General features: G+C 37.8%; 1 protein-coding gene across 1 annotated transcript; it reads right to left on the bottom strand.

Moving 5' to 3' along the window:
* Positions 1-182: 182 nt before the first annotated feature.
* LOC122324818 (AT-rich interactive domain-containing protein 1B-like) lies at positions 183-26,009 on the bottom strand. The gene is made up of 5 exons (XM_043219497.1): positions 24,781-26,009; positions 20,411-20,599; positions 11,191-11,331; positions 1,543-1,641; positions 183-197 (listed from the first exon to the last, which is right to left on the bottom strand). The coding sequence occupies exons 1-5, from the start codon at positions 25,789-25,791 to the stop codon at positions 183-185; spliced, it is 1,455 nt and encodes a 484-aa protein (XP_043075432.1). The 5' UTR covers positions 25,792-26,009.
* Positions 26,010-27,448: the final 1,439 nt, after the last annotated feature.

The raw sequence follows: 27,448 nt of genomic DNA, 5'->3' as shown, positions 1-27,448 counted from the left end.
AGACGCTCTGAGATAATTATCCATGCAAACACACACACACACACACACACTGGCCGTTCCTTCTGCTGTTATTCTCTTTGTCCTTGGCTGAGAGTTCACTGGGCCATTGTGTCAGACACATCTAAAAATAGGTCTGCCGGCATGATACCAGCAGCCGCCTGGGGCTTTTAAACAACATTACCTCAGTCATCAAACCCCTGCGGGAAACCCATCATGACAGCACCAGAGACTGCAGTTCCACTCGTTTAAATACCCATGCAGCGTCTTCTGACTCTCTGCTCACTGGAAACACTAAGAGCTTTATGAGGGCAGAAGGGCTGAATGACTATTTTTAGAAAATGGATGGTAACAGGAATTCCTTCAGCAATTTGGAAATCCTCATAAATCATTTGAGCCTTGAGAATATCTTCACGGATCAGTGAAGAAAGGACAATATCTCACTGTAAGGAACAGTTTACCAGAATGTATTTAGTTATCCTCATGTCGTTCCCAACCCATCTGACCTCATTCTTCCGCGGAACAAAAACTCAAGTGGTTGCTACTTGTCAAGTTAGTTCCATATCACCTAACCTCAATGACAAACCACTGATTCCTGGGTAATCACCCAATGTAATAACAGTGAAGATGAGTTTCATGGTATTTTTTGGCTCCTTGTTTATTTTGGAATTGCCAATGGCCACTAAATGTGTTCACTGCACAAAATCTCTTTTCATGTTCCAAAGAACAAAAAAAGGTTTGGTTTAGGACCATTAGTTTTTTCTTTTCTTTTCTTTTCTTCTTTTTTGATAGCCACCGGCCACTAACTGTATTTAATGTATGAAAATGAGCAACATTAGCACTGCTTAACATCTCTTTTCATGTTCTAAAGAGAAAGGTCTTGGTGTGTAAAGTGTGAAAGAGTAAATTATGACAAAGCGTTATTTTGGGCGAATAAAAGGATAAATAAGATGAACAAAACACCTTTCTTAAAAATTAATCAACAACAGAAATAAACAATAATTAAAAAATAACAGCCAGTTGATAATTCGTCGAAAAATAGTTGTTTTCTTGTCAACAGCATATATGTAATGGAAAACATTTTCTCCTCCTTTTTAAAAAATAAGCATATTTATTTTTCTATTCCAACAATTCTCTTAAGTTTCATTCTATTATTTGCATTAGCATTGTTTTTCCCTCACTGTCCAGGACTCCATCAGAACGGACCTGCAAACCATTTTTGATCGGTTGAGAAATTAATTGGTGCAGACAATTTAGATTACAACGGAGCGCAAAAGTGGGTTTTTGGAAAAGCACTCAATTCTGATAAATAGATGCAACCAGAGCCTTGAGAAGGCAAGCAACAGTGCAATGCACAACCAGAAATCTTTGCGTGTGCGAGTGGAGGCATTTCTCCACACATACCAGGATTTGTTTGCGATATCTCTATACTACTATATCCGACTGAGAAAGATGGACCATCTAAAAATATTTCTAGTGATTATCAAACACCTAAGTCAGACGGTCTTTAAAATCTCAGACTAATTTTGGACTGTAATGTCTCACCGGGAGGCTGGACGGGCGGTCCTGCTGAGTAAGACCCATGTCATCGTGGTTTGGTTTCCCAGACTGGCCCCTGCTACCATATCCCTCCTGCAGAGTCTCCTATGAGGAAAAGAGAGAAAGACTCTCATGAACAAAAAAACCCCCCAAAAGCTCAACTAAATTAAGAAGGAAAACTAAAACAATCGTGAAGAAACTGAAGGGCTCAGACGGCCCAGACAGTTGTGTCATGGTACTGTACATTAGCAGGGCCTGATTCACACAGAATAAGGTAATTAGACAGTTGCAGACAGCGTGATGACAGCAGCCAATAATTTTGCTTCATCCACAGACTTGTGAATCACACAAGCAGAACGGCTGTTCAAGCAGAAATGCTGAGGCATGTCTAAAACGCAGACTGTGCACTGAAATCAACCGTAAAAGTACACAATCCGAACAAGGGGATCAAAAAATGCATCAAAGCAATAGTTTATCCAAAAATTACTTATTGGCCCTCATGCTAAGTCGGAACTCTGAAGGCTAAATGTCCAAATAACTGGATATCAAAGAAAAGACATTCTATTTTGTGAAATATTATTACAATATAAAACAATTACTAGTACATTTTCAAAATTTATTTCAGTATTCAGTGTCACATGTCAGAAATCCTTCTATTACAATATATATAATATATATACTGCCTAATATTTCTGTGGAAATACATTTTGCGAGATACATTCATTAATATAAAGTTTAATGAACAGCATTTATTTGAATCAGAAATGTTCGTAATATTATAAATGTCTTTCTGAGGGTTTGTCTACTAGATTGTTTATATTTCATTTTTATTTAGTATAAGCTACATAAACATCTGTGTTCCTTTGTGTGTTTTTCTCCACAGATCTGGAGCAGTACTTTACCGTGTGTGTTTTTACTGTGCACTTTGTATGTAATACTTTTGAATGGTACAAAAATACATGTTTTTAGAAGAAATGTGTCTTGATCAGCAAATTAGCATATCAGAATGATTTCTGAAGGATCTGAAGGCTGAGTAAAGACTGAAATAAATGATGCTGAAAATATTGCACTTTAATATATTACACTTTAACATATATTACCACATAAAATAGTTATTTTCATTTATGATGATATTTACAATATTGCAGTTTTGCTGTATTTTTGATAATGACAAATTTAAATAAAACACCATAATTATTCCAAACCTTTGGTATTAAAACCATAACAGCTATAAATTCCAAATTACTTTTGTTGTAAAATGAATGCCAATATGGTAAACATAACTGACAAAGCCTCATCTGTGTCAGTCAATCAATTTCCCTAAGTGAAAGTTGACAAGCAAAACAACTAAAAAAAAAAAAATCTAAATACAATCTGTGCATTACAGAAAGAGAAAAACTATTTTGAACTGTCCACAGCAATCTGGGCCCAATATCCCAATAACACTATGGGTATAAAGCCAAAATAAAATTAATTACAGCATCTTTTGAGGAAAAGTGGATACTTGACTTCCCCCAGCCAATACACTTCAGAAAAGAAAACAAAAGGGGCTTGAAAGTGTGCCAACTAAGGTCGCCCTGCCTGCAATTCACTCATGTATACAAACATCACCAGAACTCCCTCCCCGCTCACTTCATTCAACAGTGGGAAAAAAACACTGGGCAAAAAAAAAAAAAAAAAAAAAAAGAAAGGGGGCATTCCCGAGCCAGACGGAGCCGTGTATGTGTGTGTGTGTGTGTGTGCGTGTGTATTGACTCTGGGTCATGGCCAGGCCACACACACAGACGGCTGTTTACAGTTGGGCCATTACATCACTGCTCAGGCATGTGCTGATTCAGAACCGTAACAGCTGCTCTGCTGCGATAACGGACAGCGAGACCTCCGAGATTCACAGCGTCACACCAAAACTATGTGACACTTCCCGTGTGACGCATGCTTTTCCCCTCAGATTCACAAATTTCACTTTCACTATGCAGTTTAGCACTGGCACGGTAACACAATTTTAGTAGTCAATAAAATTGTCGGGGAAATTTTACTACACTTGATATAAAGATTTCAGTATCCCAGCAAACTGTTCGTTAAATGTACTCCTAGTTAAATATTATAACGTGTTGCATTCAATTAAAACATTACATACCTTCATCTGATTGAATGCTAAATATGGGTGCAAAAAAAACAAAACATTATAAAATGTCCAACTATCTCACAATGAAAATAGTACACTATTTAAAAAAAAATAAAAATAAATAAACTACGCTTTAGTTTTAACTTAAATTTACAGTTCAATACTGTCATTTCATTAGTTGATATAATGTTAATATACCAACATTATGACAGTACTGCAATCTGCCTTGTACCCGTGACAACCACAAACAGCAGGTGATGAAAAATCATTTACACAAACACTAAATATCATGGCGAGACTCAATAAACGTTAATTTAACAATATTAGATGTAACATACAACCCTAGTAACATGAGAAATGCAATGCAGGGAACGTCTTTTTCCCTATAAATTTTACAGGAATTTACCTAGGAATTTTACTGTAGCGTTTTTACATTTATTTCTGTTAAAAATCACGTAATTGTTTACAGTATAGAATCACGTGTTTTCTTTAGTATTGTGACATACAACTGAGTGTAATGGATTATTAAAAAAGAAAGAAACATAGAGAGGGGACATGCTTCTATGCACCAGTTGTTGACTGGATTTTAAGATGTATATTCAAAAATTAAGCTTGCCGTTAATTGTGGAGAGGCGGGATTTAAGCAAACTAAATGATCGAGTGAACTAGAAGACCAGCACATGACACTGGAGAGAAGTCTTATGATTGAGTTCTGATTCATTCTGATTAATCCCAAATAAATTATGAATATTAAAATATGCATACACATACAAATAGTTAAGAATATATATTCATACACGTGGATGAATTGTTTACAATAAGACCTATAGTATGAGTATACAAAAGTTAACATAATAATAACTGTAAATATAGTAAAATGATGCAGTTAATAAAATATTTTGTGATATTTTGTCATTTGGGATAACATAAAATATTTACAATCAACAAAAAGTAATAAGTAGTAAACAGAAATTAAACAAAATCCTTTATTGGTGTTTGCAGCTTCTAGGGGTTGTGGATCTTTCCCTTCTCTCTCTCTCTCTCTCTCTTTCTGTTTATGGATGGTTGATAGGCTTACAAAATAAAAACATAAAAAACATCAATGGAGTAGTTCCAATTGCCTCAGGAAGGAGTTTTGAGGTCAATATGTTCTGATTTGAGTCAGAGCTTTCTGCTTCGTTTCTTCATATAATTCATGTTTTCTTTAAAGCAAGGGTCTGTGTTGAACGAGTCGTGTTTACACAGGGTGTGCCTGGATGAAAACGTCGCTTTAAGAAGACAAACGCATCTGAGACTCATAAAACTCAACATGTCCATGAAAACATCAAATCCATCTTTTTATGGTTTTCGAGTCCCTTGTGACTCCACGGTTTCAGCGCAATGATTAACGGATCCTTCTTTGAGCTGCAGATAAAACGGAAAGCATCCCTTCAGTGTGATTAATGCCCTATTGTAATGGCTTGTCTGAAATTGCATCATCCCTGAGCAGTTTGATGTGTAGTCAGCGCGTGAGGGACATATTGTCTCCTTAAAAACAACATGAAGCAAAAAATTGACAGTATTTACTTTCCTAATAAACGTCCCTGGTCTTATTGCGCTTAATCGGTGCGTGTTATTGTAAAGAAAAAAAGTTCATTTACATAATCATTCATTAAAACGTAATGCCTCTTTCTCTCTTTTTTTCACTGATTGTCACCAAGACCATGAGGAGGAGAACAATAAAATAAAAAAAATATCATAGTCAGCTAACAGTCTATCAATAATTGTGAATGCTGTTGTCACGTTGCTTTGCCTTTAAATCACACACACAAAAACCTTGTCCTGAAACCAGTCGGGCCTTTATAAACGGTATGGTCAGCAGATGCTGTGAGACTGGGTCAGCTAGATGTACCTTTCGTGGCCAGCACATGGTGCTAATTGACGATATGAGCCAAGCGGAGGAGAACGTCGGGCTGGAGGTCACTCTGAGACTGCTCTGTGAAGCTCTAATGAAAGTCAGCGCTTTGATTTAACGGCTGATTTTAACCAGACTAAGGACGGTGGACGGGAGAGCTTGTTTTGCAGCTAACATTAAACAGCCTTCGGTCGCGTTCGGAGATGAACCATCATTTGCAGAATAGAACGCCGCGTCCTAATTCACATATTACATCCTGAGTAGTATGTCAGATAAAAATGTGCATCATAAATCACATTATGTTGAAAAAGGTATGCAAACTTGCCAAATGGTTTCTTTTTGAGTCGCCTTTAGAGTGAAGGGTATTTACACACTAGAGGAAAGTCTGAGTATTTAACCACTAGAAAAGGCTGGGTCAGTTTAAAATCAGGTGGGAATACAGTCATTTCTGAAACCATGACTGGACTTGTCTGTATGAAATTGGTCAACAGGCATTGGTTGCATCAGCCGTTCTTAAGCTAATGCTTAAGTTGGGACATGAAGTCCATTCCACACTAGAGGTTGGGTAACTACAAGAGGTAACTGTCTCTCACACTATTGTTTTTTTCTTAAGTCAGAATGTAGCTAGTAGGATTTAAACTTAAATAATGCTATCAAATATCCTCAATTTAAAATTAGTAAGTTTCCACCAAAATATGCTACTATGTAACTGATACTGGAAAAAAAAACATCAGAATAAAATAGGATTTTTTTTATTTCTCTCTCTTAAAATGCCTTATTATAAGGCTCCTAATATTGTTTTGGGAGGCGAAATAACTAAAATAACTAAAATAAATTAGTTTTTTCTAAATATGCATAATGCTAATTTTTTCAGCCATTCTCAAACAATTCGTTTGAAGCAGTTCTAAGATTCTCTCTCTAAATCCCTCCTTTCCGTAAGCCTACTCTCCTCTGATTGGTCAGATGGCCCAGTCTGTTGTGATTGGCCTACCGCGTACAGCAGCCGTCAGTAAATTAATGTGTTTGTGGAAGGGGTCGAGTTGTTGGGGCTGGCCAACGTGAGAACACAGGCAGGAATTATGCAAAGTACTAACGACTTGTTTAGGCTGTATAGAGTCAATTCCTTATTTTGGGAGACAATAACTTAATCGTGCTCTTTCAGATTTACAACTTTGCAAATTGTTTACGTTTACACACAGCTATTACACAACGCATGAAAGGAAACATTCATTTGATTTGGGATTTTTATCCTATCTTACAAAATTGTATCTTATCTCTAGTTAGGAAATCCTAAATTGCACCATCAACTTTGACAACCCACTCTCAGGTCTGTTACCAAGCAACCAGCACTGCACTGCCGATGAGATAAATAAAATAATTGAGGATACTTAACTTTAAAAAGAAAAAGAAAAAAAGGCATTAAGGCCGTTCACACCAAAGACGATATATAAAGATAACTATAGCATCCACACCAACGGAGATGTTTATTTTTTGTGTTTTTTTCATTGGATTTTGAAGTTGGGACAGCTGTGGGGTTGTCCTAAAGTTACGGCAGTTTTTAAAAATGCTTGTCAAGTTAGGAGGTTTCTGTAACACCCCTTTTCCTATCTGTAGTTAAGATGGGATAATGCGCTTCGGAAATGCTGTTCTGTAATAGCTTTTGTCCTAAATGTGGTCCTAACTGAAATGACCATGGTTACCCAACAGATAAGATAAGATTTTAAAGGATCTTTCTGTTATATACCCCTGGAGGCATGATTCAGTCATTTCATCTAGTTTTATGTAGTGTGTCGTAGTGCATGACACCTCTGAGATGCTTACCGTATCGATGACAGCACATTGTTAATGACAGCATGCGATGAATTCTTGGGTAGCATCGTATAGTCTGACATGTTTCTTGTTCAAGACATGACAAGAGTCAAAAATCATATAATCGGACACAGTGACAGTCCTAACCGCAAAACATAGTACAAAGTATATTCTGACTGGGGTTTAAAGGAATAATTAAAAGTTAAAATTACACCATAAACAGCCATCCTAGGTGTATATGACTTTCTTCTTTCAGACGAACACAGTCTGAGTTTTTAAAAAATGAATCCTCGTTCTTCCAAGCTTAGTAATGCTGGTGGATAGTGGCTATTATTTTGAAGCTCTGTAAATTGGATATTTCCACAAGTACTGCAATGTAAAACTAATGTCAGGCTTCTGACTTGATGTACGTCGATGATGTAAGTTGCATCTTGCGTGGAGTCAGAAGTCAGCCAAGAAGCTGGAACTTGATGCTCTCTGGAAAATAACCGGAAGTCAGTTATTTACCTTATAATTTTAAAACATGAAATATTTTTGTTACAAAATCGCATTGATCTTTTTCATAGCCCACCGGAGGTGTAAAGGTTAGTTTTACGGCGAAGTACTTGCAGATATATCTGATTAACAGAGCTTCAAAATAATGGCCACTATCCACAAACATTACCAAGCTTGGAAGAGCCAGAAATTTATTTTTATTTATTTTATTTTTTTAAACTCATATACACCTAGGATGACCTGGAAGTAAAATAGGGGCAGTTTTCATTTTTGGGTGTACTATTCCTTTAAGATATTTCTGATGAAATCCAAGAGCTGTAATTAAAACAGTAATTTTGGAAAGTATCACAATGCATATACATCTCCTCTTCTCATAAACAAGGCACAGTGCATGAGTGTTCTAGGTCAGCAACAGCATGTAAAGGTATTCTTTACAAGCAGATCAAAGCACATGTTTGGAGAGTCATGACACTCTCCAAAATGGTACTAGTAATAGGGAAGAAAGTCATTATTTTTGTTTTCTTTGCACACAAACATATTCACATAGCTTTGTAAAATTAGGATTCAATCACTGATGTAACGTGGACTATTTTACTGATGTCCCTGATACCTTTAAGGGTCTGGGAGCATTTCAGTTGCATGGCTGTCTATGGAAGGTAAGAAATCTCTCAGACTTCTTAAATTTCTCTCAATTTGTGTTCCAAACGATAAACAAATCTTTTACAGGCTTGGAACGACGTGAGTTAGTAATTAATAACAGAATAAAAAAAAATTAAACCAGCTTTCCCTGCCAATATTTATGAAGGAGCGGCCTTGTGTACTACTGTACTAAAGCATGTGTGATGCTTCCGGTGATATTAACATCTGCTGTCTGACTATGATGATATAAATACACAAACATCCCAACAGCTGCTCTGAGCGTCGCTTCATGATCATTTGACCATTTCATTTGAGTAAAACTACCCTCATGTCATATACGCACAGAAATGCAAAGGTATTCAAGGCAACCTGTCAAAATAAAAGTTTGGAAAGTTATTTCTTCAATGTTTTTAGTTGTTACGTTAATTAATGTTACAGTAAAGCCGAAAACCTAGGGAAAACACTGAAAGCACACACTTTCGGATCATTACACGTAGTCAGAGGCTTTGTTGAATATTTAGTTTATGCACACTTTTACATGTCAACTATGTTTAATGGTGTGACACACAAATATTTAGTAAGTTTGCTCCGGATGTCTCACGAGTGCACAGCAGCAAAGTTTCCTCAACTACTGGCTGCAGGTTGGATAGCTACTTTTGCAAACCCTTGCGTTTTTCTCTACGTCCTTAACCCCCAATAAAATCAATGGACTGGCACCGTTCCTGGCATAAACTCCAGGATGGAAATATCCTAATACCGCCCCTAATACCCCTAATACTGTGACAGTTCTCTCCCACTAAGTTAATAATTAATACATTTAAATAACATTCATTTAGATCATTTTCAATGATTGGTTAATTTCTAACTGGCGTCCAACAACTAAATGGCTTCATTCAGTTGTCGGATGTTTATTATTCATTATAACCTCTCTACCCTCGTATTCCATTCATCATGTTTGTCGAGCCCATTTCTGCTTTCTTTCACCTGCGAAAATTTCACGAGCAACGGTGAATGTAACCATAGCTTAAAAGAATGCATTTTCCCTTCATCAGTGGATAACGGCTTGTAGTATTAGTATGCAAATTAAGACACTGCTAAGTTCTTAACACTTCAAAGTTCAAAGTTCTGCCTGAAGAAAAAGACCGGAAAATACAGCAGCTCCAAAAGTCTGAGACCACTAGTGAAAATGCCTCTGTCTTGCATCCTATTCTAACTGAAAACTATTTTTTCCGTTACAAATCGTTTTCCGTGAAACTATTTAAATAAGTATGAATGTCTTAGTGTTTGGGTTTTTCCCTTTTTGCTTCGATGACGGGAGCGTTCAAGCTGCACGGACTTCCTTTTGCCCAAAGGAGTTCACATGATCAGTGTCGCATTTTTTTTTTCTATTTAAATAGCGCTAAATATCATTTATTTAATCTTCAAGTGGAGTAACTTTTTTCGGTTGAAACTGAAAATTCGAAAACTTTTTCAATGTTCTCTCAGACATTTAGAGCCCACTGTATCTCCCACTTGCTGCAGTGTTTCTCCTCCCCACAATCTCTCCTGTCAGAGACACTGGAAGCAATGGCACAGAGGAAGAAAATGAAACCGTTTTTCTCAATCAGCCTCAGTGTCATATAAGAGAAAATGAAAATAATGCCTTTAAGGTCCAGGGAATAAACAGAGAGTGTGATAGCAATATGAGGCGCACGGCAGTGCTGTCCTCGCTGATATTACACACACACCCCTGAGACATCCACTCAAGGCCAGTTTCTTATTACTGCTTTCTCCAAACTATTGGAGTGTGTGTGTTGCAGCCTGTTAAGAACAAGCAGTGTGTAATAGAAAAAAGACAAGAGAAAAAGCTGTGTTTCTCTAGATACTCAACTGTGTGAGTGAGAGAGAGCGTGAGAGTAAAAGAGGTGGGGTTAATTGTTATATTGTGCAGACAAATATAACTTGGAAATATAAATTGCAATCATTTTCTTCATTGCTTTAACGCTGAAAAATTGTGATAGTCCACATTAGACATTCTACTAACTATAAGTAACTTTGTAAATACATGTCTACTAACTCTCGAGTAGACGGTTCACGGTATGTTTAGGTTTATTTGAAGTTGACATATACTTGCACAGCTTCTCATAGTATGTTTTATGTTGGGGACCCATCAAAATTAAGCGTTAGAAAATATTAATCAGACAGTCCACAAATACTCTAATGACTGCTAGTTGACATGTAGTATGTTATTAGATTGTCTTAAGTGGACTATTAAAATAAAGTTACCAAAAATGGTATTCTTTTCACAATGCAGAAAAACTGCATCCTCATTATGCATTATAAAAACATATTTATAGGCCTAGTAGTAAATGTTCTACTGCCTTATGTTGGCATAAAAATAAATAAAGTGTGTTATTCCTTTCACATTATGAGAATTTGGGGCTGAAATGAATTGGCATGAACATACTTAATGGTCCTAAAAAGATTATTATTATTATTATTTCTTTCTTTCTTGTAAAACTGATCATCAGGAGATTCTATCAATAATACCCAATGCTCAGCATATGTCAGGAATATTCAAAAGCTAAATATTCAAGACGAGTTTTGTTTTCGTCGGTTGGCAAGTTTTTCTCCACAATGTGAACTTTTTTTTAAAACGTGAAAATCTTTTTGAGGACACTTTAGCACCTATTTATCAGCCTTAAATGCTCACCTGTTGTGTTGGAGCGCGCTGCTGCATGTAGGGGGGTTGAGAGGGGGCCGCAGACTGCTGCTGTGGAGGACTGAAGTACGGGGGCTGACCCTGTTGACAGTAGCCGCCCATTCCCTGTGGCCCGTACTGAGCCGGCATCTGCTGAGCAAGGCAAGGACAAAAACATGAGACCGTGCACGCGCTCACCGACAAACATTCTGAAATGCTTCGCATGGCGTGTCACGGCAGGGAGGACAATTATTATTAATCTGTGAAGTATTTTAAATGGCGATCCGCCCCGGAACATTAACCGACTACTTTACAATGCTAATCCGATCTGAAACTTCTCTGTCTGGGGCGTGGCGTCTCAAGTCAGGAATAAAGATTCTCACAGTGCTGGAACAGGCGGTGTTTGGGACTGACAACCATATTTATCAACAGGTGTGACTCCCAAATTACCCTGCACTGCATACAGAACAGAAGCAGATCGCATTACACTTGAGCAGACAGTCTACTTTTAAAAATAAAGGCCCTTTATTTGCATCAATGGTCCTATAAATGCAAAAAAAGGTTGTTCATAGTCAACAAAGGTTGTTTAGATTTCTAAAATGGACCATGGACCACAAAACACGCTTTAAGTCGTATATTTGTAGCCTAGCCAGAAATACATTGTGTTAGGCAAAATTATCGATTTTTTTTAATGGTAAAAATTATTAGGATGTTAAGTAAGCATCCTGTTCCAAGAAGATATTTTGAAAATATTTCCTACTGTAAACATATCAAAACTTCATTTTTGATAACCACTATGCATTGCTAAAGACTTTATTTGGACAACTTTAAAAGGAGATTTTCTCCAGATTCCAAATTTTCAAATAGTTGTATCTCAGGCCAAATACTGTCATAAAGCAAGCCTAACAAAGCATACATCGATGGAAAGCTTATATATTCAGCTTTCACATTATGTATACATCTCAATTTCTGAAAATGGACACTTAAAACTGTTTTGTGGTTTAGGGTTATTTAAAATGATTCTTTTAGGAACTGTTCGCTGAAAGGCTCTTTGAGGAACCAAACATTGTTCTTCTACGGCATCACTGCAAAAACACCCTTTTGAAACCTTTATTTGGTGTGCAGAGCTGTCTAAGCTTTAAAAAAAATACAATATTTACATGCCCTTTCATGAAAAAGCCACTGTAGCCAAAATTCTAATTAAAAACTGGAAATGTGGCCTATAAAATTTTCCCTCATATCACAAAACGCAAATACGACAATGTCAGGTTTTTCCTATATCCTTGAACTCTACTGTGCAGCACTTTGTGTTGTGACTTTAAGGATTTAAATTTTATTCAGTCGTTTTTAGTAACTCCCGCCGCTTACTTTTATTGTCTCAGATATTTGGTCAAACATATATTTTTGTATTTTTCCAGCCATACAACTAACAGGTGTTTAGTCTTGCTTTCCAACCACAATATACTGCTATTTTCTGTCATTTTTCAGCTTGAGAGAGGTTGACAGCCCTAGCATTAGTGATTGACAGCAAAAAAAATATCCCGCTAAGTGTTTACATCAGAAAACAGACATCTATTTGTCCAAGCACTGCTGTTGATACAGCATACAGATACGAGTTGTGCATCCAGTTGAGAGTAGCTCTACAACTACTAATTGATAATAATCATTCGAATTTGGTAAAAATAAAATAAAATCATGTCATGTAATTTCACAATGTTGAGTAATGCATTCAATGCGAACAAAGCAAATAATGAAAATGATCATAGGATATAGGAGAATGTTTTATATTAAGCAGCTAAAAACAAATGTAGTTTACTTTCGCAATCAGGTGCTTTGATTGAAATATCAGTTTTGTTAAAATATCTTTAGACATTGAATGCACGTTTAAAATTGAACATGTAACAAACATAACTGCTTTTATGAGAGAAGAGAGCAGTCATTTAACAGGTTTACCAGTTTCTGTTTATTATAATTTGCAATTTATATATCTTTTTAAATGTTCGGTTTGCAATGTGATTTTATATTTGGAACCCTTTTTCCCCCCACATATATATTAACATCATTTGTATAGTATAGCATTATTTGCAAAGCATTTTTTTTATAAATAATATGTAATATTTATTTATTTGATTTTATCAGGTTTTGGGATTTTTCACCAAATTTATCAGCACCCTTAGTTAAGAGTCCCTTGTTGTCAGTCTGTTTTAAAACTGCATTTGAACACATTCATATTTAGCGCAGCAAACAGGACTGACAACTGTATCGTGCCGCTGTGTGAACGTAGCCAGTGAGGGATGATGGGAGACATCTGATCACCGAGGGTCCCCGTGGGTGTGTTAGTGCTTTAGTAATCCACAACTGTTCCCCCTCCTCTGATTCACGACAAGCTGTTATTGTGACGCTCTTATGTAAGAGCTTTTCAAAGCAACAGCTGCCATTGGCACGCTGTCCTCCCATCTGAGCCCCCCGTTACCCGCTCCCTTCATCCGCTGTAATTCTCATTTGTCATTCATACCAAACAGAAAACAAATCCACGAACCATGATGATGTGTTTTTCCCGCTCATCTCTCTAATACATGCAGAAGTATGTCAGCGACGGTACGTGCACATACACTCGCGAGGCTCAGATGGGAATTGTATCGAGAGCTGTGTTCTCTGAGCTTCTTTAATGAGGAAACGTAAGTCAAGCAAGGACAAACCCTAATCTACACTGCAAAAATAATTTCCTCAATCAGTTTTCCATTAGAAAGTAAGTCGAAACCGTAGCCTTGTGGGCAGCAATGCCTTAGGTGACCCGAGTTTGAGTCCCGGTTAGTCCCCATCTTGTTCCTCTTTCTCTTTTCCTTATTGCTTCCTCTCTTTCTATCCGCTGTCAGTCTCCAATAAACACATCAAATAAAAATCTTTATCAAATACACACACATGCACATGTATTTATATTCACACACCCATTTATGAAAATAGTGTCCTACGTTTCAAAGATTCAAAACAGTGTTTTTGTACAATATTGCAATATTGTAATAATGAATCATAATTAATTATATTTTGTATTTTAATATATCGGTTTGAAATGTAAAATATATGCTAAAAACAGCACAAAAACGAAAGGTTTGCGGTAAAACGCTTTCAATAAATGATACTTTTGAAGTATTAGTATGAACACAAAGCCTTTTTAAATTCAAAGAATTTTTTTTTTGCATGGTTTTGACCAAAACTATAAGCATTACAACCATTCTCATGGTTAGTTTTTTTTTAAATAACATTTCACAATAGATTTGTCTTTCCCACATTTTTTTTATTGGATTTGTTTTAATTGCAGTGTAACAAATACGCATAAATATTCTGACCCCTATCTTCCGGATTTGTAACCGTCTGTGCGGCATTTGAGGGGAATGTAAAAGGATAACTGCCGTGCATTTCCAGTCTTTCCATCACTGAAATAACAAAAAGGGATTTAAGAGGACAGCGCACGATTGCTTCAAAATCCCACAAAGAGATTGTGTCCAATCACAAACGGCACATTTAATCCATTTCTCTGCCATGTATTGTGCTTGTCAGCAGTGTGGACAGCAGGGCAGGTGAGAGGCGGTCAGATGGTCAGCGGCGGTGCCTCGGGGGGGTTGATGGACTCTGCTGATTGTGTTGTGATAGGACCTGTCCTCTTACAGAGCCTTCAAAACACCTGTCAGGACCTGCGGCCCCCTGCCACGCACCTGATCCACATCCACCCGAGTTCACACACGCTCATTAAACACACCTAACTCCATCAAAGCGAACACAGAGGTAAAACACAAGGGCAAGTTTTTTTTGATGCCACTAATGGAGAAGAAATTCACATTTAAAGGTGCATTCAGGGGTTTGGTGTTAATTTAAAAGGTTTTAGGCTTTAAGAAATATATGCTGAAAACAGCATTTTTGGAGTACACTCACATGAGACTGACAGTACTTACTAAAATTCAATATAAAGTGTTTTAATAATATATGGTGTAGGTGACGCCCCTCAGTGAATTAATCCTTGTTGAAATATTGTGAAACTGGAGAGACGGTCATCAGTGTGGTGATGCAAAGAATGAAAATTAGACGGTGGATAAAAAAAATATATATAAATGTATTGTTCCTCATTAGCAGAAACAAGAAGAGAATCCGTAGCTGTATGGCTGAAGAGGAAGAAAAGGTCTGAAGACAGAACAAGACAAAAAAACAAGCTTGGTATATTGGTACGACATACAAAGTAGATATAATGAAGAAAACACTGACTTGCGATACCCAAGTGGCTACTAAATAATAATAAATAATAATAAAATATTCAGTAAAGCATCTAAAACTGTGTGGAATATCAGTGTAATTGACATTAAAATGTAAATTACACTGTGTATGTACCAACACTGTGGTATCCTTACTAGCAGTGATGCTAACGCTAACAAGATAAGTACTGAATGCACCTTTAAAAAAAAATTAATTAGATGATTTGGCTCAAAAAAATGATTTGTTATGCTGGTTAAAAGTCTCTTTACATCCTGATGGCAAACGCTAAGTTAAGTGGTCTGAATGTATTTATATGGTCTGTTAAAGAAGTGGGACTATAAAAAGTTTGTCCAATCATATCACTCGTCCGATAGCTACGATAGGCTGTCCTACTTGCCTGTCAACGTATTTATTTGTATTCCTCTGACTATCCTGTTCATGAAGACATGACATGTCATTAGCGCACTCCATTACATTATTTTAGACTAAGTGAGAATGAAAGTCATTATTATGGTAATGTTGTTTATGCAGCAACTATCCACAGTAACATGCTAAAACAGCTGGTAAAACTAACATTAAAACAACGCCACAGTTTGAAAAGGTGAAACAGTTTTATAAAATTCTCAAACTCAAATTTCAGCCTAACAAATTATGTATATTATATATATATATATATATATATATATATATATATATATATATATATATATATATATATATATATATATATATATATATATAGGTGGCTATAACTGGTCTGAACAAAAAGCGGCAGATGGCTGAACAAAAATGCTAATTCACTTTCTGACATTAAGTAGAAAGCTCAAAAGTTCTTTGGATTTCAAAAAGATTTTTTTCTCAAGTCGATAAAACAAAGTATATTTAACGTTGTCTTTTTCCCTCTGTCTAAAAATTGTGCTTTCCTGGGTTTTAAGCTTTGTCTTCTTCTATTTTTATTGTAAAAATGTTATGTGACCAAAACAGAAGTAGCCAGAAGATCAATAGAAATAACACAGCAGGATTCCCTTGGTATCAGACCAGATGAAACATCCAATTTCAGGTAGGGTTGTAAAAAAAAACAAAAAAATCCTCTGGTCATCTAAGGTCTTCTAGTAGATAAAAGTCATTATAGGGTCTCTTTCGATTGAGATTGGCGACAACTAACAGCTGCACGAATGCATGCACACCCCCCTTCGGTTAGAGATTACCCCAAAACTCTCTCCTGTAATGATCTCATTATGTGCTGGCTGCATTCGGTGATGTCTTTCTTGATTAGTGCCTCTCCTACGTTCCACCGTGCCAGGAGGAGATTGCTGATTCTGATCTTTCGTTCTAAAAAGGTCACGTCCGTACCCAGGGGCAATCACAGGAGGAAACTGCACACGACTGCTGTCCTGCTGATCTTGTGTCAGTATAGCTGACCAAAGATCAGTGTAATGGATCTGGAGGTAATGAAAAGAAAGTGGCTGATAGCTGAAATAGCAGTTTATGTTTCTAAGGTCCAAAACACACTTGAGTACGTGAACCCAAACACTTCCAGCCACGGAGACTCGATTTCACGCGTCGCTGTTTTCCAAAATGTGTCAGAACAAAGAGGTTTACAATAACTGGAGAAAAAAAAAGTCTATCTTTTAGCAGTCTCGTTTGTCTCTGTGGTAGTTGCTCGGCTATCACAGTAGTTCAACTGCCAACAATTTAACAACTGCGTAAATCATAGCATAATTTTTCATTTGAATAATACTGATTATCAACAATCCGTCACCAACTTTTTGTGGAATCTGCGTTTAAATTACTGCTGACCTCACAAAAATTTAATAAAGATGACTATATTTCACCTGCAAAAAAGCTAAATTCCTTAAAGGGTCAGTTCACATAAAAAATAAATATTCTGTCATTAATTACTCACCCTCATGTCCACCCAAACCAGTAAGTGAGCGGTCATCTTCAGAACACAAATGAAGATATTTTTGATAGAATCTGAGAGTTCTCTGACCCTCCATAGACAGCAAGGATTTTACCACGATCAATGCACAGAGACAGCAGACATGGGTAAAACAGTCCATGTGGCATTAGAGGTTAAACCAAAATTTTACGAAGCTACGAAAACACTTCTTGTGCACAAAAAAAAAAACAAGAATAGCATAATTTATTCAGCAATTCTTCCCCATGAGTTACAGTTGTCCGCCATTTTGGAGAATACCCCAAAACATAATCACTGTTATTTAAGTTAATTATTATGTTATCATTTCACGTAATAATAACGCCATGAGGGTGAGTAATTAATGATTGAATTTTCATTTGTGGGTAAACTGACCCTTCAAAAATTATTTAATTATTAAAACAATCACCTCTAAAGAGCCATTTGTACACAAAATAGACTATGCTGGTTGTGCTATAAATTTAAGAATGCAGCCTGTGTAGACTACACAATAAAAAAATGTGTTGCATTGGCTTACTTTGAGTTTTCCGGTCCTTTTATCTCAGTGCATTTGTATCTGACTGCAATCTTAAAAATTTAATCTTTTGGTGTGTTATTATGCTTGCCAAACATATACATCCTAGCCTAAGCATTCATATTAAATCAAAAATACACAGAAGCTACAATCATCCCCAATATGCTACAAAAATATGAAGGAATTTTCCATATAGATTTTTTGCTACAATACTTTGAATCAACATATAGCTTTGAATTGTGTTTTAGGCTTGAAGGAAAATGTACTAGTAATTTTCTGGACGTCATTCGATAACAGTGCAAGTTAGATTAAAGACAATATTCAAACGACACGTGTATTGATTTTAACCTAGTTAATGCGGTAGAAAGTAAAACATGTTTAGTTACAGTACTACCGGCTTATTTTTCTTTCGTCCCACCCATGCGGCCTTGGTTACATCAGCAGAACAGTTATTTCAGAGTCAGTGGCATTGAACTTAACACAGTCCAGCTTTCGAGTCTAAATTTAGTAGGGCAGTCTGTACCCAGAATAGGACGGCCCAGCCCAACCAGACTGCCTGCCAAGCTCTTCTGACAGACATGTGGCGCATAAGACTGTCAACATCTCTGGTACGCTGGGAGTACTGTCGCTCCACGCTGACAGGCACAACAGAGTCGTTCCTTCTGCACCACGCTCTGCGTTTCCTCGGGCTGTCACTGTTCAGACCGCCGGCCTGTGGGACATTTCAGTTTCCTGTGGACTCAACAGCATGAAGAGCACTGCTGCTATCTCTGTTCGAGAGCTATGAGTCAGTGTTACTAATTCTGATAGTCTAAGGTAGATGTGCTTAGAAAGTAGATATCGTAGCAGGAGAGTCCCCTGTGTGGCAGCCAGCTGGGGTGGGTAAAAACATTCTGGCATGGTGAAAAGTGAGCTTTTCCATCAGACAAGTAACATAACCAGGCCCACGCACAGTGTTTAGTTGCCGAATGTGAGGAAAACGTGTGGAATTCTGCAAAATGGATTTAAAAGTGTTGAGATGTGTTAAACGGAGCTGGGAGCGTAACACTTTTTGATGTCTGAAGCGAAGTCAGATTTCTTTAAAGCCCCCATTATATCAAGACATGAAATAACAAATGATGACTCATTTTGTATTCATGAATAGGCCTGTATCAATTTTTTTGTACAATTAAATGCCGTCTAGAATCCAGTCCATTTTTTCAGCAGCCCTTTTTCCAAAAATATTTTTCCTATTCATTTTCCCATAGGGATTTTTTTTTTTTTTGGAAATCTCTGTTCACCAATCACATGGTGAATCATGACATCACCCACTTTGATTTGAAGCAATGCTAGTAAATGGTACAAGGTTTTGTACTTAACAGCTTTAATATAGGAAACAAAAACAATCCCATGAAGCACTGTGAATGACAAATGTCCAAAATACATATAAAAGCTCAAAGCATGTTTATTGTATATACAGAAGAACCTTTTTACCCTTTTTTTTTTTTTTTTTTTTTTGCCAAATAGCCATATATAGGCTAGACAAATATTTAAGAAAGGGAAACTGACTATAGAGTCATTCAAAGATCTTAATGGTTTTGATTCTCTGATTGGTGAAAATTTCTTGAAAAATGATGGGTTTCAGTCCCAAGGTTGCCTTCCATATCATGGACTAGACCTATATTGTGAGAATCATAAATTTGTTTAATAAATTGTTCTATTGGATATCTGTGTCTTAAATATGTGTGTTATGTGGTAGCAACCATTTTATAAAGCAAGAAAACACTCCACAATAATGAAAAATGACGCCGTGAACAACTAACAAATAAAACTTTGCAGCTTACAGTAGGTCTGCCTTTAAAGTTTTGCTGTAGTTTGTGTTATTACCCTATGGAGAAAATAATATTAAGGGAATTTCTACTTCCTATAAGAATCTATAAGAACATGCCTCCTACTAATACTAAACGCTTCCAAGAAAAAACATATCATAAGTTAAAGAATGCAACGTAAATTAAAGTTCAAGTTTAATGTAAACTAATGTCACCCCAAACTTCCTGTCTCAAAAGAAAATCTGTCAACACAGGACTGAAAACTGCATCCATCAAGCAATTTTTATGGGATCCTTAATAAACAAACATCCAAGGGGCATATATATATATATATATATATATATATATATATATATATATATATATATATATATATATATATATGTGTGTGTGTGTGAAATCTGTGGCACATTCTGTAGAATTTAGCACAAGCCTTGTTATAAGTGATTTATTTAGCAATTTAAAAATTATAACAAAGACTCTTTCACATGATTGTAACATCTCCCAATACACTGAGCTCTACAGACTCAAGCGTCAAGCACATGACTTCACGGTGGTGGTGCCTGGTTAAAACCAAAAATACGCTTTCCTTTTTACCAACCGTGTAAAATTGCCTTTCCATGAGGGTATCTCCAAATAGTATCTTTCCACAGGAAATCAAAGATGCATGTGACACATCCGTTTGAAGGGGATGTTTTACGCAACACTGAAAATCATTAGCTCTACCTGTTGCTGCGGGTACTGCATCCCTCCCATGCCCACTTGGCCACGCCCCTGCATTCCCATTGGGTATCGGTGAGAAGTGGGTGATCCGTATGGCTGCCCCGGATATGTTCCGCCCGGCTGAGAGTAGGGACTGTTGCCCATCCCATAAATCTGAGAGCGCTTCATGGCCATAGGGTCCATGGGTGCCACCTGTTGAGAGGAGTATCATCATGTTAGCATACAGAACAGCAACAGCGAGAGCTACAGCGTATTGCAGTATGTGTGAACACATTTATACAACTATTATGCCTGAGCAGACTAGAATACAAATAGCAATCATAAGGTTGAGCGGTTCAGTAAATGGAGAGATTCAGGGCAAAGTGCCATCGACTGATATGGGGGTGGGGGTTGGGGGGGTGGTTAGGTTTTCTCTCAAGTGTCTCATCTTTGCCAGAAAGACTGAGAGCCATCCAAGCTAATCTTCTCATGTCACTGCCAAATTCAGGCCAATTGAAGCAGCACTTACAGAAAATGTGACCAATTTGAGAAAGCCTGGGAGGCCACTATAAATGAACATTTTAAGCGTCAGCAGTCATGCCAGAGTGCTCTGCTGTCACACACACATTTTCTCTGACTAGACAACTATATTGTCAAATTAGGGTTTAGACCAAAAAGAGTTTGTGTACCATTAGGCCATGCCTGAAGAATTTGTAGTGGAACATTGCTGCAAGTTTCCAGGTCAATCTTACTCAAGGAACAATTGAAGTCATCAATGACGAGTCTACTGTTTTATAAGCGTAAGCCATTTCCATCTCTAATTTATTCTCAACACTCCTCGTTGATGCACTGCCATCAAGTCCGTCATTAAATCACCAATTAGGTACGCGAGGTCATGCTATGCTGTGAAAATAGTAACAGCTAAAAGACTTTGTTGGCATTATGTGACTATATTCACAAAATAGTGATTTCTTGCTTTATAAAATGGTTACTACACACGTAACAAAAACGATAAAGACGCAAATATCCAACAGGATAATTTATTAAACAAACTCATGATTCTGATAATATAAGTCTAGTCCCTGATATGTAAATTACATGGGAAAGTGAACATGGCTGGGTTTCATTATTCATAATGCCTTACTTTATTATTTATTCTTTTATTAATAACTACTGTGCAACTTAAGTTTGTAAGTTGCTGAGAAGGCTGACAAGTCAAACAAATTCAAAGATTTTTCTTACCACTAGCATACATTGGATATTTAAACATAAATAATAAACATTCTGTGTTTTTTTTTAAACACCAAAACATTTGCTTGCATCTTTTATCCTCAATCCATACCCTTTTTGAATGTAGCATTTTATCTAGCATTTGTGATGTGATTTAAATGCATTACCATTCAGATGTTTGCGGTCAGTAATGTTTTGCTTTTAAAGAGAATTTTTTTTAAATTTAAAAAGAATGCACTGAATTGATTAAAAGTGACATTATTTAAGATTAAAGACATTTATAAAGTAATATTTCTATTTGAAGTATTTCTATTCATCAAAGCATCCTGAAATAAAATGTATCACGTGAAATAAAATGTATTTTGCAAACACACACAAAGTTAACCACATTAATAATATTTCGATATATACATTATATGTCTATAGAGAGGTTTTTTTTAACAGTCTTTAATTTTAATTTATTTCAGAAATACCTCTCTAACCCTAATTGCACAAAATAAAAATTATAATGACATGGCAGATAATCTTTTCTTCATTCCATGATCTATGTACAACGCCAATCTCCATGCATACTCCGAATCACAAATACTTAAAATAGTATTTCATAGTATTATTGTTGTTACAGTATTTTTGATCAAATAAATGCAGCCTTGCTGAGCGTGAAAGTCTTCTTTCAAAAACATCCAAACATCCCACCGTCCTCAAACACAATGGCACAAGGGTAGTGAAACTTCTCACATACACAACACGCAATAAATTGGTGAATTTCTGTCACTAATTACATTTTGCGTGGAGCCAGAGAGGCAGAGCAACGCACACTTGGAGGCCTGGGGAAAGTGCACCGTTTAAATAGGCTTCATGCTGAAGATAAGCCATTAACAACTCAAGTTATTCTTATAATAGCCTTTCTCTAAAAATGCAAATGAGTATAAATGTCAACATCATCTTCATGTATGTCTATAGAATTGAAATCTGTCACACATAGCCGAACACAAACTTATTGATGTAATTCAACCAGTCTGCAATTTTATTCCAATCATTGTTCCTGATCAAATGCACCTAAATGTTTATGTAGAAATGGAGCTCCGTTTTTTTAATTTCTGGTGCAAGATACATATTAGTGCTGAAATATTGTGTCATTTAACATGAATAGAATAGGCTTATAACTATTTTATCCAGAATCCTTTAAAATATTCTAATCGGTATAGCAAAAATAAATAAATAAATAAAATGGATCTAATAAAAAACAAAAACATGTAGAGGTAAGCTTGGAAGAATGTGGCTGCATTTCAATTTATATGATGAGGACAACACAAGAGCGATGAGAGAGACATACTGAGGTTTTTTACCTCTAAATTAACCGTAGACAAACAGGCAAATATATTTTGTTATATATAATGCTATTAACAGTAATTAATCTGCTATGGTACATTCAAAACGTTCTCAAAGCGTCGTACAAAAATGGTCATGGGAGGTGGATGAATGGAAGGTGTGAGGGCTATCAGGTGTCTTGGCATCTCTTCCAGTCATGGTTCCTGGGCAGGCCTCGGGATTACCCTGGGCAATCCAGCACAAATGTTCTTCATGTGTCACTATGAAAGCATGGCTAATCTGCATGTGCGAAGGTCAAGACTGCTCATCCACTCAGAGAAGGGCCAAAGCCAAAAAGCATCTGATCGCACAGATGCAGAAGTGGAGAACTGAAAGCAGGCTTTTTCCTCTTGCTTATGAAAAAAAATATTTTACCACTGTTTTTTTTTTTTTTTTTTTCATCTACAAACACATAATTGTGCGCGTACCGGTTGTAAACAACTAACTAAAAAACCATTGTCACACCAAATTGTTACACTCTATCAGTGTTTACCATTTAACAAAGACACAACCTACAGCATTTAGCTGGTTGAATATTAATATATGCTAAACTATTCCAATAGATTCATCAGCTTTCCCCCCTGGACCTGCATAAAAACATATTAAGCAGCAAAGTCAATTTATCACTAAAATCAAAATTGAAAAACTGTAACTATGCCAGCTGGACCGTGAAATCCAAGGTTGTATGTCAAAACCAAGCGTGTTGCCTACCCAGACAGCACTTTTTAACATTATAGTCTTAAAACTTAGTGAGCTGCCAACCAAGATAGGATTTTCGGGAATTATATTTATAAAACCCGAAGGGCTTCCTACAATTTTGTGTATTAAAAGCTAGGCGCTGTGGTATCATAGTGACAAAACCTAGCGTGTTACTACCTAGTCAAGTTTTTTGTCATTATGGTCTCAAAACCTAGTGAACTTCCTAGGTTTTGGAATACAGCGTCAGTCACCATCTCCACCTTATATTTTATATTTTAATATTTTGCGTTTAAGACATCCAGTGCGGACGCAATTATATAAAAAAAATTGCTAGTGAATGTGAGGTGAATGTGAAAGCATTAATTACTGCATAATGAAGGCAGACGGGCGCAATGGCGCTAACGCCAGCTAACAATGCTAATCAGTAGCGCTGTGTACTGAAAACACAGTCTAGCCCTGGGTTTCAGACAGACAGTGCTTACTGGCGACCAAACATTGAAAACGAAATCGAAATTTTATCTGAAAAGTAGGATTAGAGCACAAAATAGCTTTATTTCGATTGTTGTCGGAAACGAAAAGCACAAGCGGTGAATTTTATTTAGCAGCAGCGCAATGCTAGAACGTTCCATAATTTGAATGGCACCGAACGAACGAGCTCTTTATCGAAACCACGACCAGTAATTTATTCAGTAACGTGACAATGAGTTTTTTGCGCTAATGCTGTATAAATATACGGTCTACAAGAATATAAGCAGCCCAGGATATCGTTTCGCTGTATCAAGCATTTCTTAAAGCAGAAATGAAAGTCTCAGCGCAGGCTAACTCTCGTGCTAACACCGTTAGCACAGTCACCTTGGGCAGAACTTGACATGTTCCCCTGCCTGTCAATCCGTGCACAAGCACAAATCCCCAAATAATTATAACTACAACCGTAGAAAACAAACTCAGCATTCCATTCCACCGTTTACACCGATAATCTGATTCGATAAATACAAAAGCAGCACACTGTAAGCTAGTAATGGGAGTAGCATCGGGCCACGGCTAGACCTGCATGCGAAACTTGACACACACGTACGCAAGCTAAAAAGGTTCACCTGAGCTCTGCCGTTCCCGTTATTCCCGGGACTCATTGCCGGGTGGTTTCTTTGTTGTGCTCCCCAGCCGTGGCTGGCAGCTGGGCTGTACGGGGAGCTCAAGTCTTTGCCCAAACCCATCCCGGACTGCTGCTGCGGCGGGTTACTGTAATCTTGATAACCGCTGCCGTATCCGCGCATCATCGGACTCGGAGATGTCAGGAGCTGGTTTAGGGTGGGTGTAGCTCCAGAAGGGTGCTGCTGGTTTTGTCCGGGGAACCTCTGAAACCCCCCAACGTTGGCACCGGGAGCTGGGGTAACAGTAGAGGCCATAGCAGCCTTGCCATGACTAGCAGCAGCGGCAGTAGGCGAATTGGTACCTGGGCCCATCATGTTCCCCTGCCGCGATGGGCTCATCATACCGTATCCAGCGCCACCGTACCCCGGCCGGTAGTTGGGGTAGTGGTTGTACGGATTATTATGGTACCCTTCGTGAGAGTTTTGCACTTGATCCATGCTGCCCTGTGCTTGATGCATTAAAGCCGTCCTAGGGCTTTGTTGTCCGCCATGTTGATCAAAGCAAGGCCCTCCTCTTCCATTCCCGTAATAATGATTAAACTCAGAAACGGAGCTGTTCCCGCTTTGGGACGCGCTGCCGCCGCCGCCGCCGCTGTTGTTGTTGTTGTTATTGTTGCTCGTTGGTCCAAAGTTGGAGTGCTCGTACCTGCTGCCCATCCGATCCCCCCCGGTTTTGGACGAGCGCTCCTCCTCGTCGCTTGTGTTCAGCAAACGCGGATGGCGATCGACCTGCGTCTCCAGAGCGTTTTCTTTCCCTCCATGCTGCTGTCGATCTCCGCGCACGGGTGTCGGGTTGATGTTGTTGTTGTTGTTGTGCACGGCTCGCTGCTGTGGCTGCTGATGGAATGATGCTTGCGACTGTTGCTGTGGAGGTGTGCGATGATGAGGCGAAGGAGGGGGATCTCCGCTTCCAACATTTTTCACTTGATGATTCGCAACCAGACCCGTTTCCATACTCGATGTCGCGGATAAACGGGCAGAAAAGGCTGTGCGCGTTGATTCTCAGCGTCCGTGTTTTCGCAGAGACTATAGACGCATGCTGATGCCCATCTACATTATTCATTGAGGCAGCGCACAGCCCCACATCGCACCGATTCCTCCTCATTCACACCATTAGATTTGGGATCGTGGATGGAGCCCTTGCCAGCGCTGTCCTGTCAGGGGATGACTGTGTGTTGCACGGGCACGAGCTGTGAAAACAATTACTGGGGCGCTGGAACGGAGAGGAAAAAAAAAAATATATATATATATATATATATATAGGCTATATATATATGCTGAAATATGCGTTTAACTGGTGGCGTTTTGGCGTGAGCAGAGGCGTTAGTATTATATTTTCACACGTTTAAAAGTTTATTTGCAATACCAAACTTCCAATTCCCACAGAGGCGAACGTGAACGTGTATAAATGTGCATAAGACCCCTACCGGAGCCCCTTTGCTCCAGCATGGCATTATCAAGCATCTCCTCCAGCTCTTCACCGCTCTGCGATGAAGTCCGCCGGAAAAACACGGACCGGGCGATTCGGAATTTTAGGATTTCTGTATTTACATTTTAATTACTTCCATTTTAAATAGTTCATGGGTTAAACTATAGCTGGCGACCCTACACGCGCAAAGACGCTTATTTTCCACGAAAAGGTGCATTTTACTTGTGGAGAAATTTGAATGCGTTAACTATTATAGAAACGATATCAGGGAATTCATGCCGTAAATGTGAATACAGACATGGAAATCAAATACAATCATCAAATGTGCTGCACTGTTTTATGTTGCACGGAGTTTTGAATGCACTTACATTTTGAATGCACTTGCATCTATGCGTCTGTGAGATGCTTCGTTCCCAATCAAATTCAGGACTTATTACTTTGGGGTTGCCAGTGCAGGAACAAATACAGCAATCTCCTGTAAATATTAGTTAACCCTAATTAGCTCATCAGGTTTGTTTAGAGTTGGAGCTAAAATCTGAAGGAGGCTAGTTCTCCAATAGCAGGCCTGGAGACAACCGAGGCAACAAATGCAAGTAAGCTTCAAATGTATAATATGGACCGCAGTGTTTAATAAAACTCAGAAATAAGTATTCTTGCACCATCCTATTTTTTCCTCAAACTGCTGATCCACATGCACAGGACTGTGAGATATTCATCATAATAGAAACGTGATGCAGACTTTCGTTGCTCCCATTATACGTCTGTAAAAAAATTATGATAGATGAAACAGTCGTCAACATTAAATCAGAAATGGTCTACCCACTCTCTAAATATCAGCAACTCCATGCCAGATTTTCTCCAGTGCACTGGAATTGGTCTCAATCCATTTCTCTGCAGCTCAACACATCACACAGATATGGACTGAATCACGGGGTATATCATTCTGTGCTCTAGAAAACTCACAGAAAAAAAAAATTATTTCGCGCTTTCACCGTATTATGCAGCTGTTGATTAGCTTTTCACGTTGTTTTAAGTGGGAAGAACAGCTAATTTCACGCGGTAACCAATTCTGTTGCTGCGGATTTGCATCTCACCGTTAACAACGCGTACCGAAGGCTTCTCCCCCAAGCAACAAATTGCTGGAATATTGCTTAAACTGCCGCATCTCTAAAATGACAGCTC

This window comes from Puntigrus tetrazona, chromosome 20 (assembly GCF_018831695.1).
Source record: "Puntigrus tetrazona isolate hp1 chromosome 20, ASM1883169v1, whole genome shotgun sequence".
In the NCBI taxonomy this organism is placed as follows: Eukaryota; Metazoa; Chordata; class Actinopteri; order Cypriniformes; family Cyprinidae; genus Puntigrus; species Puntigrus tetrazona.
The sequence above is the reverse complement of the archived record's forward strand: the minus strand, read 5'-3'. Positions and strand labels throughout refer to the sequence as shown.

What these genes read in the sequence shown, in the direction of transcription:
- LOC122324818 (XM_043219497.1), bottom strand. Translation starts at nt 25,791, where the DNA reads ATGGAAACGGGTCTGGTTGCGAATCATCAAGTGAAAAATGTTGGAAGC. An exon ending in ACGGGAACGGCAGAGCTCAG is followed by an intron (nt 20,600 to 24,780) that starts GTGAACCTTTTT and finishes TCCTCTCAACAG; the next exon opens with GTGGCACCCATGGACCCTAT. An exon ending in TGCAGTACCCGCAGCAACAG is followed by an intron (nt 11,332 to 20,410) that starts GTAGAGCTAATG and finishes TGCCTTGCTCAG; the next exon opens with CAGATGCCGGCTCAGTACGG.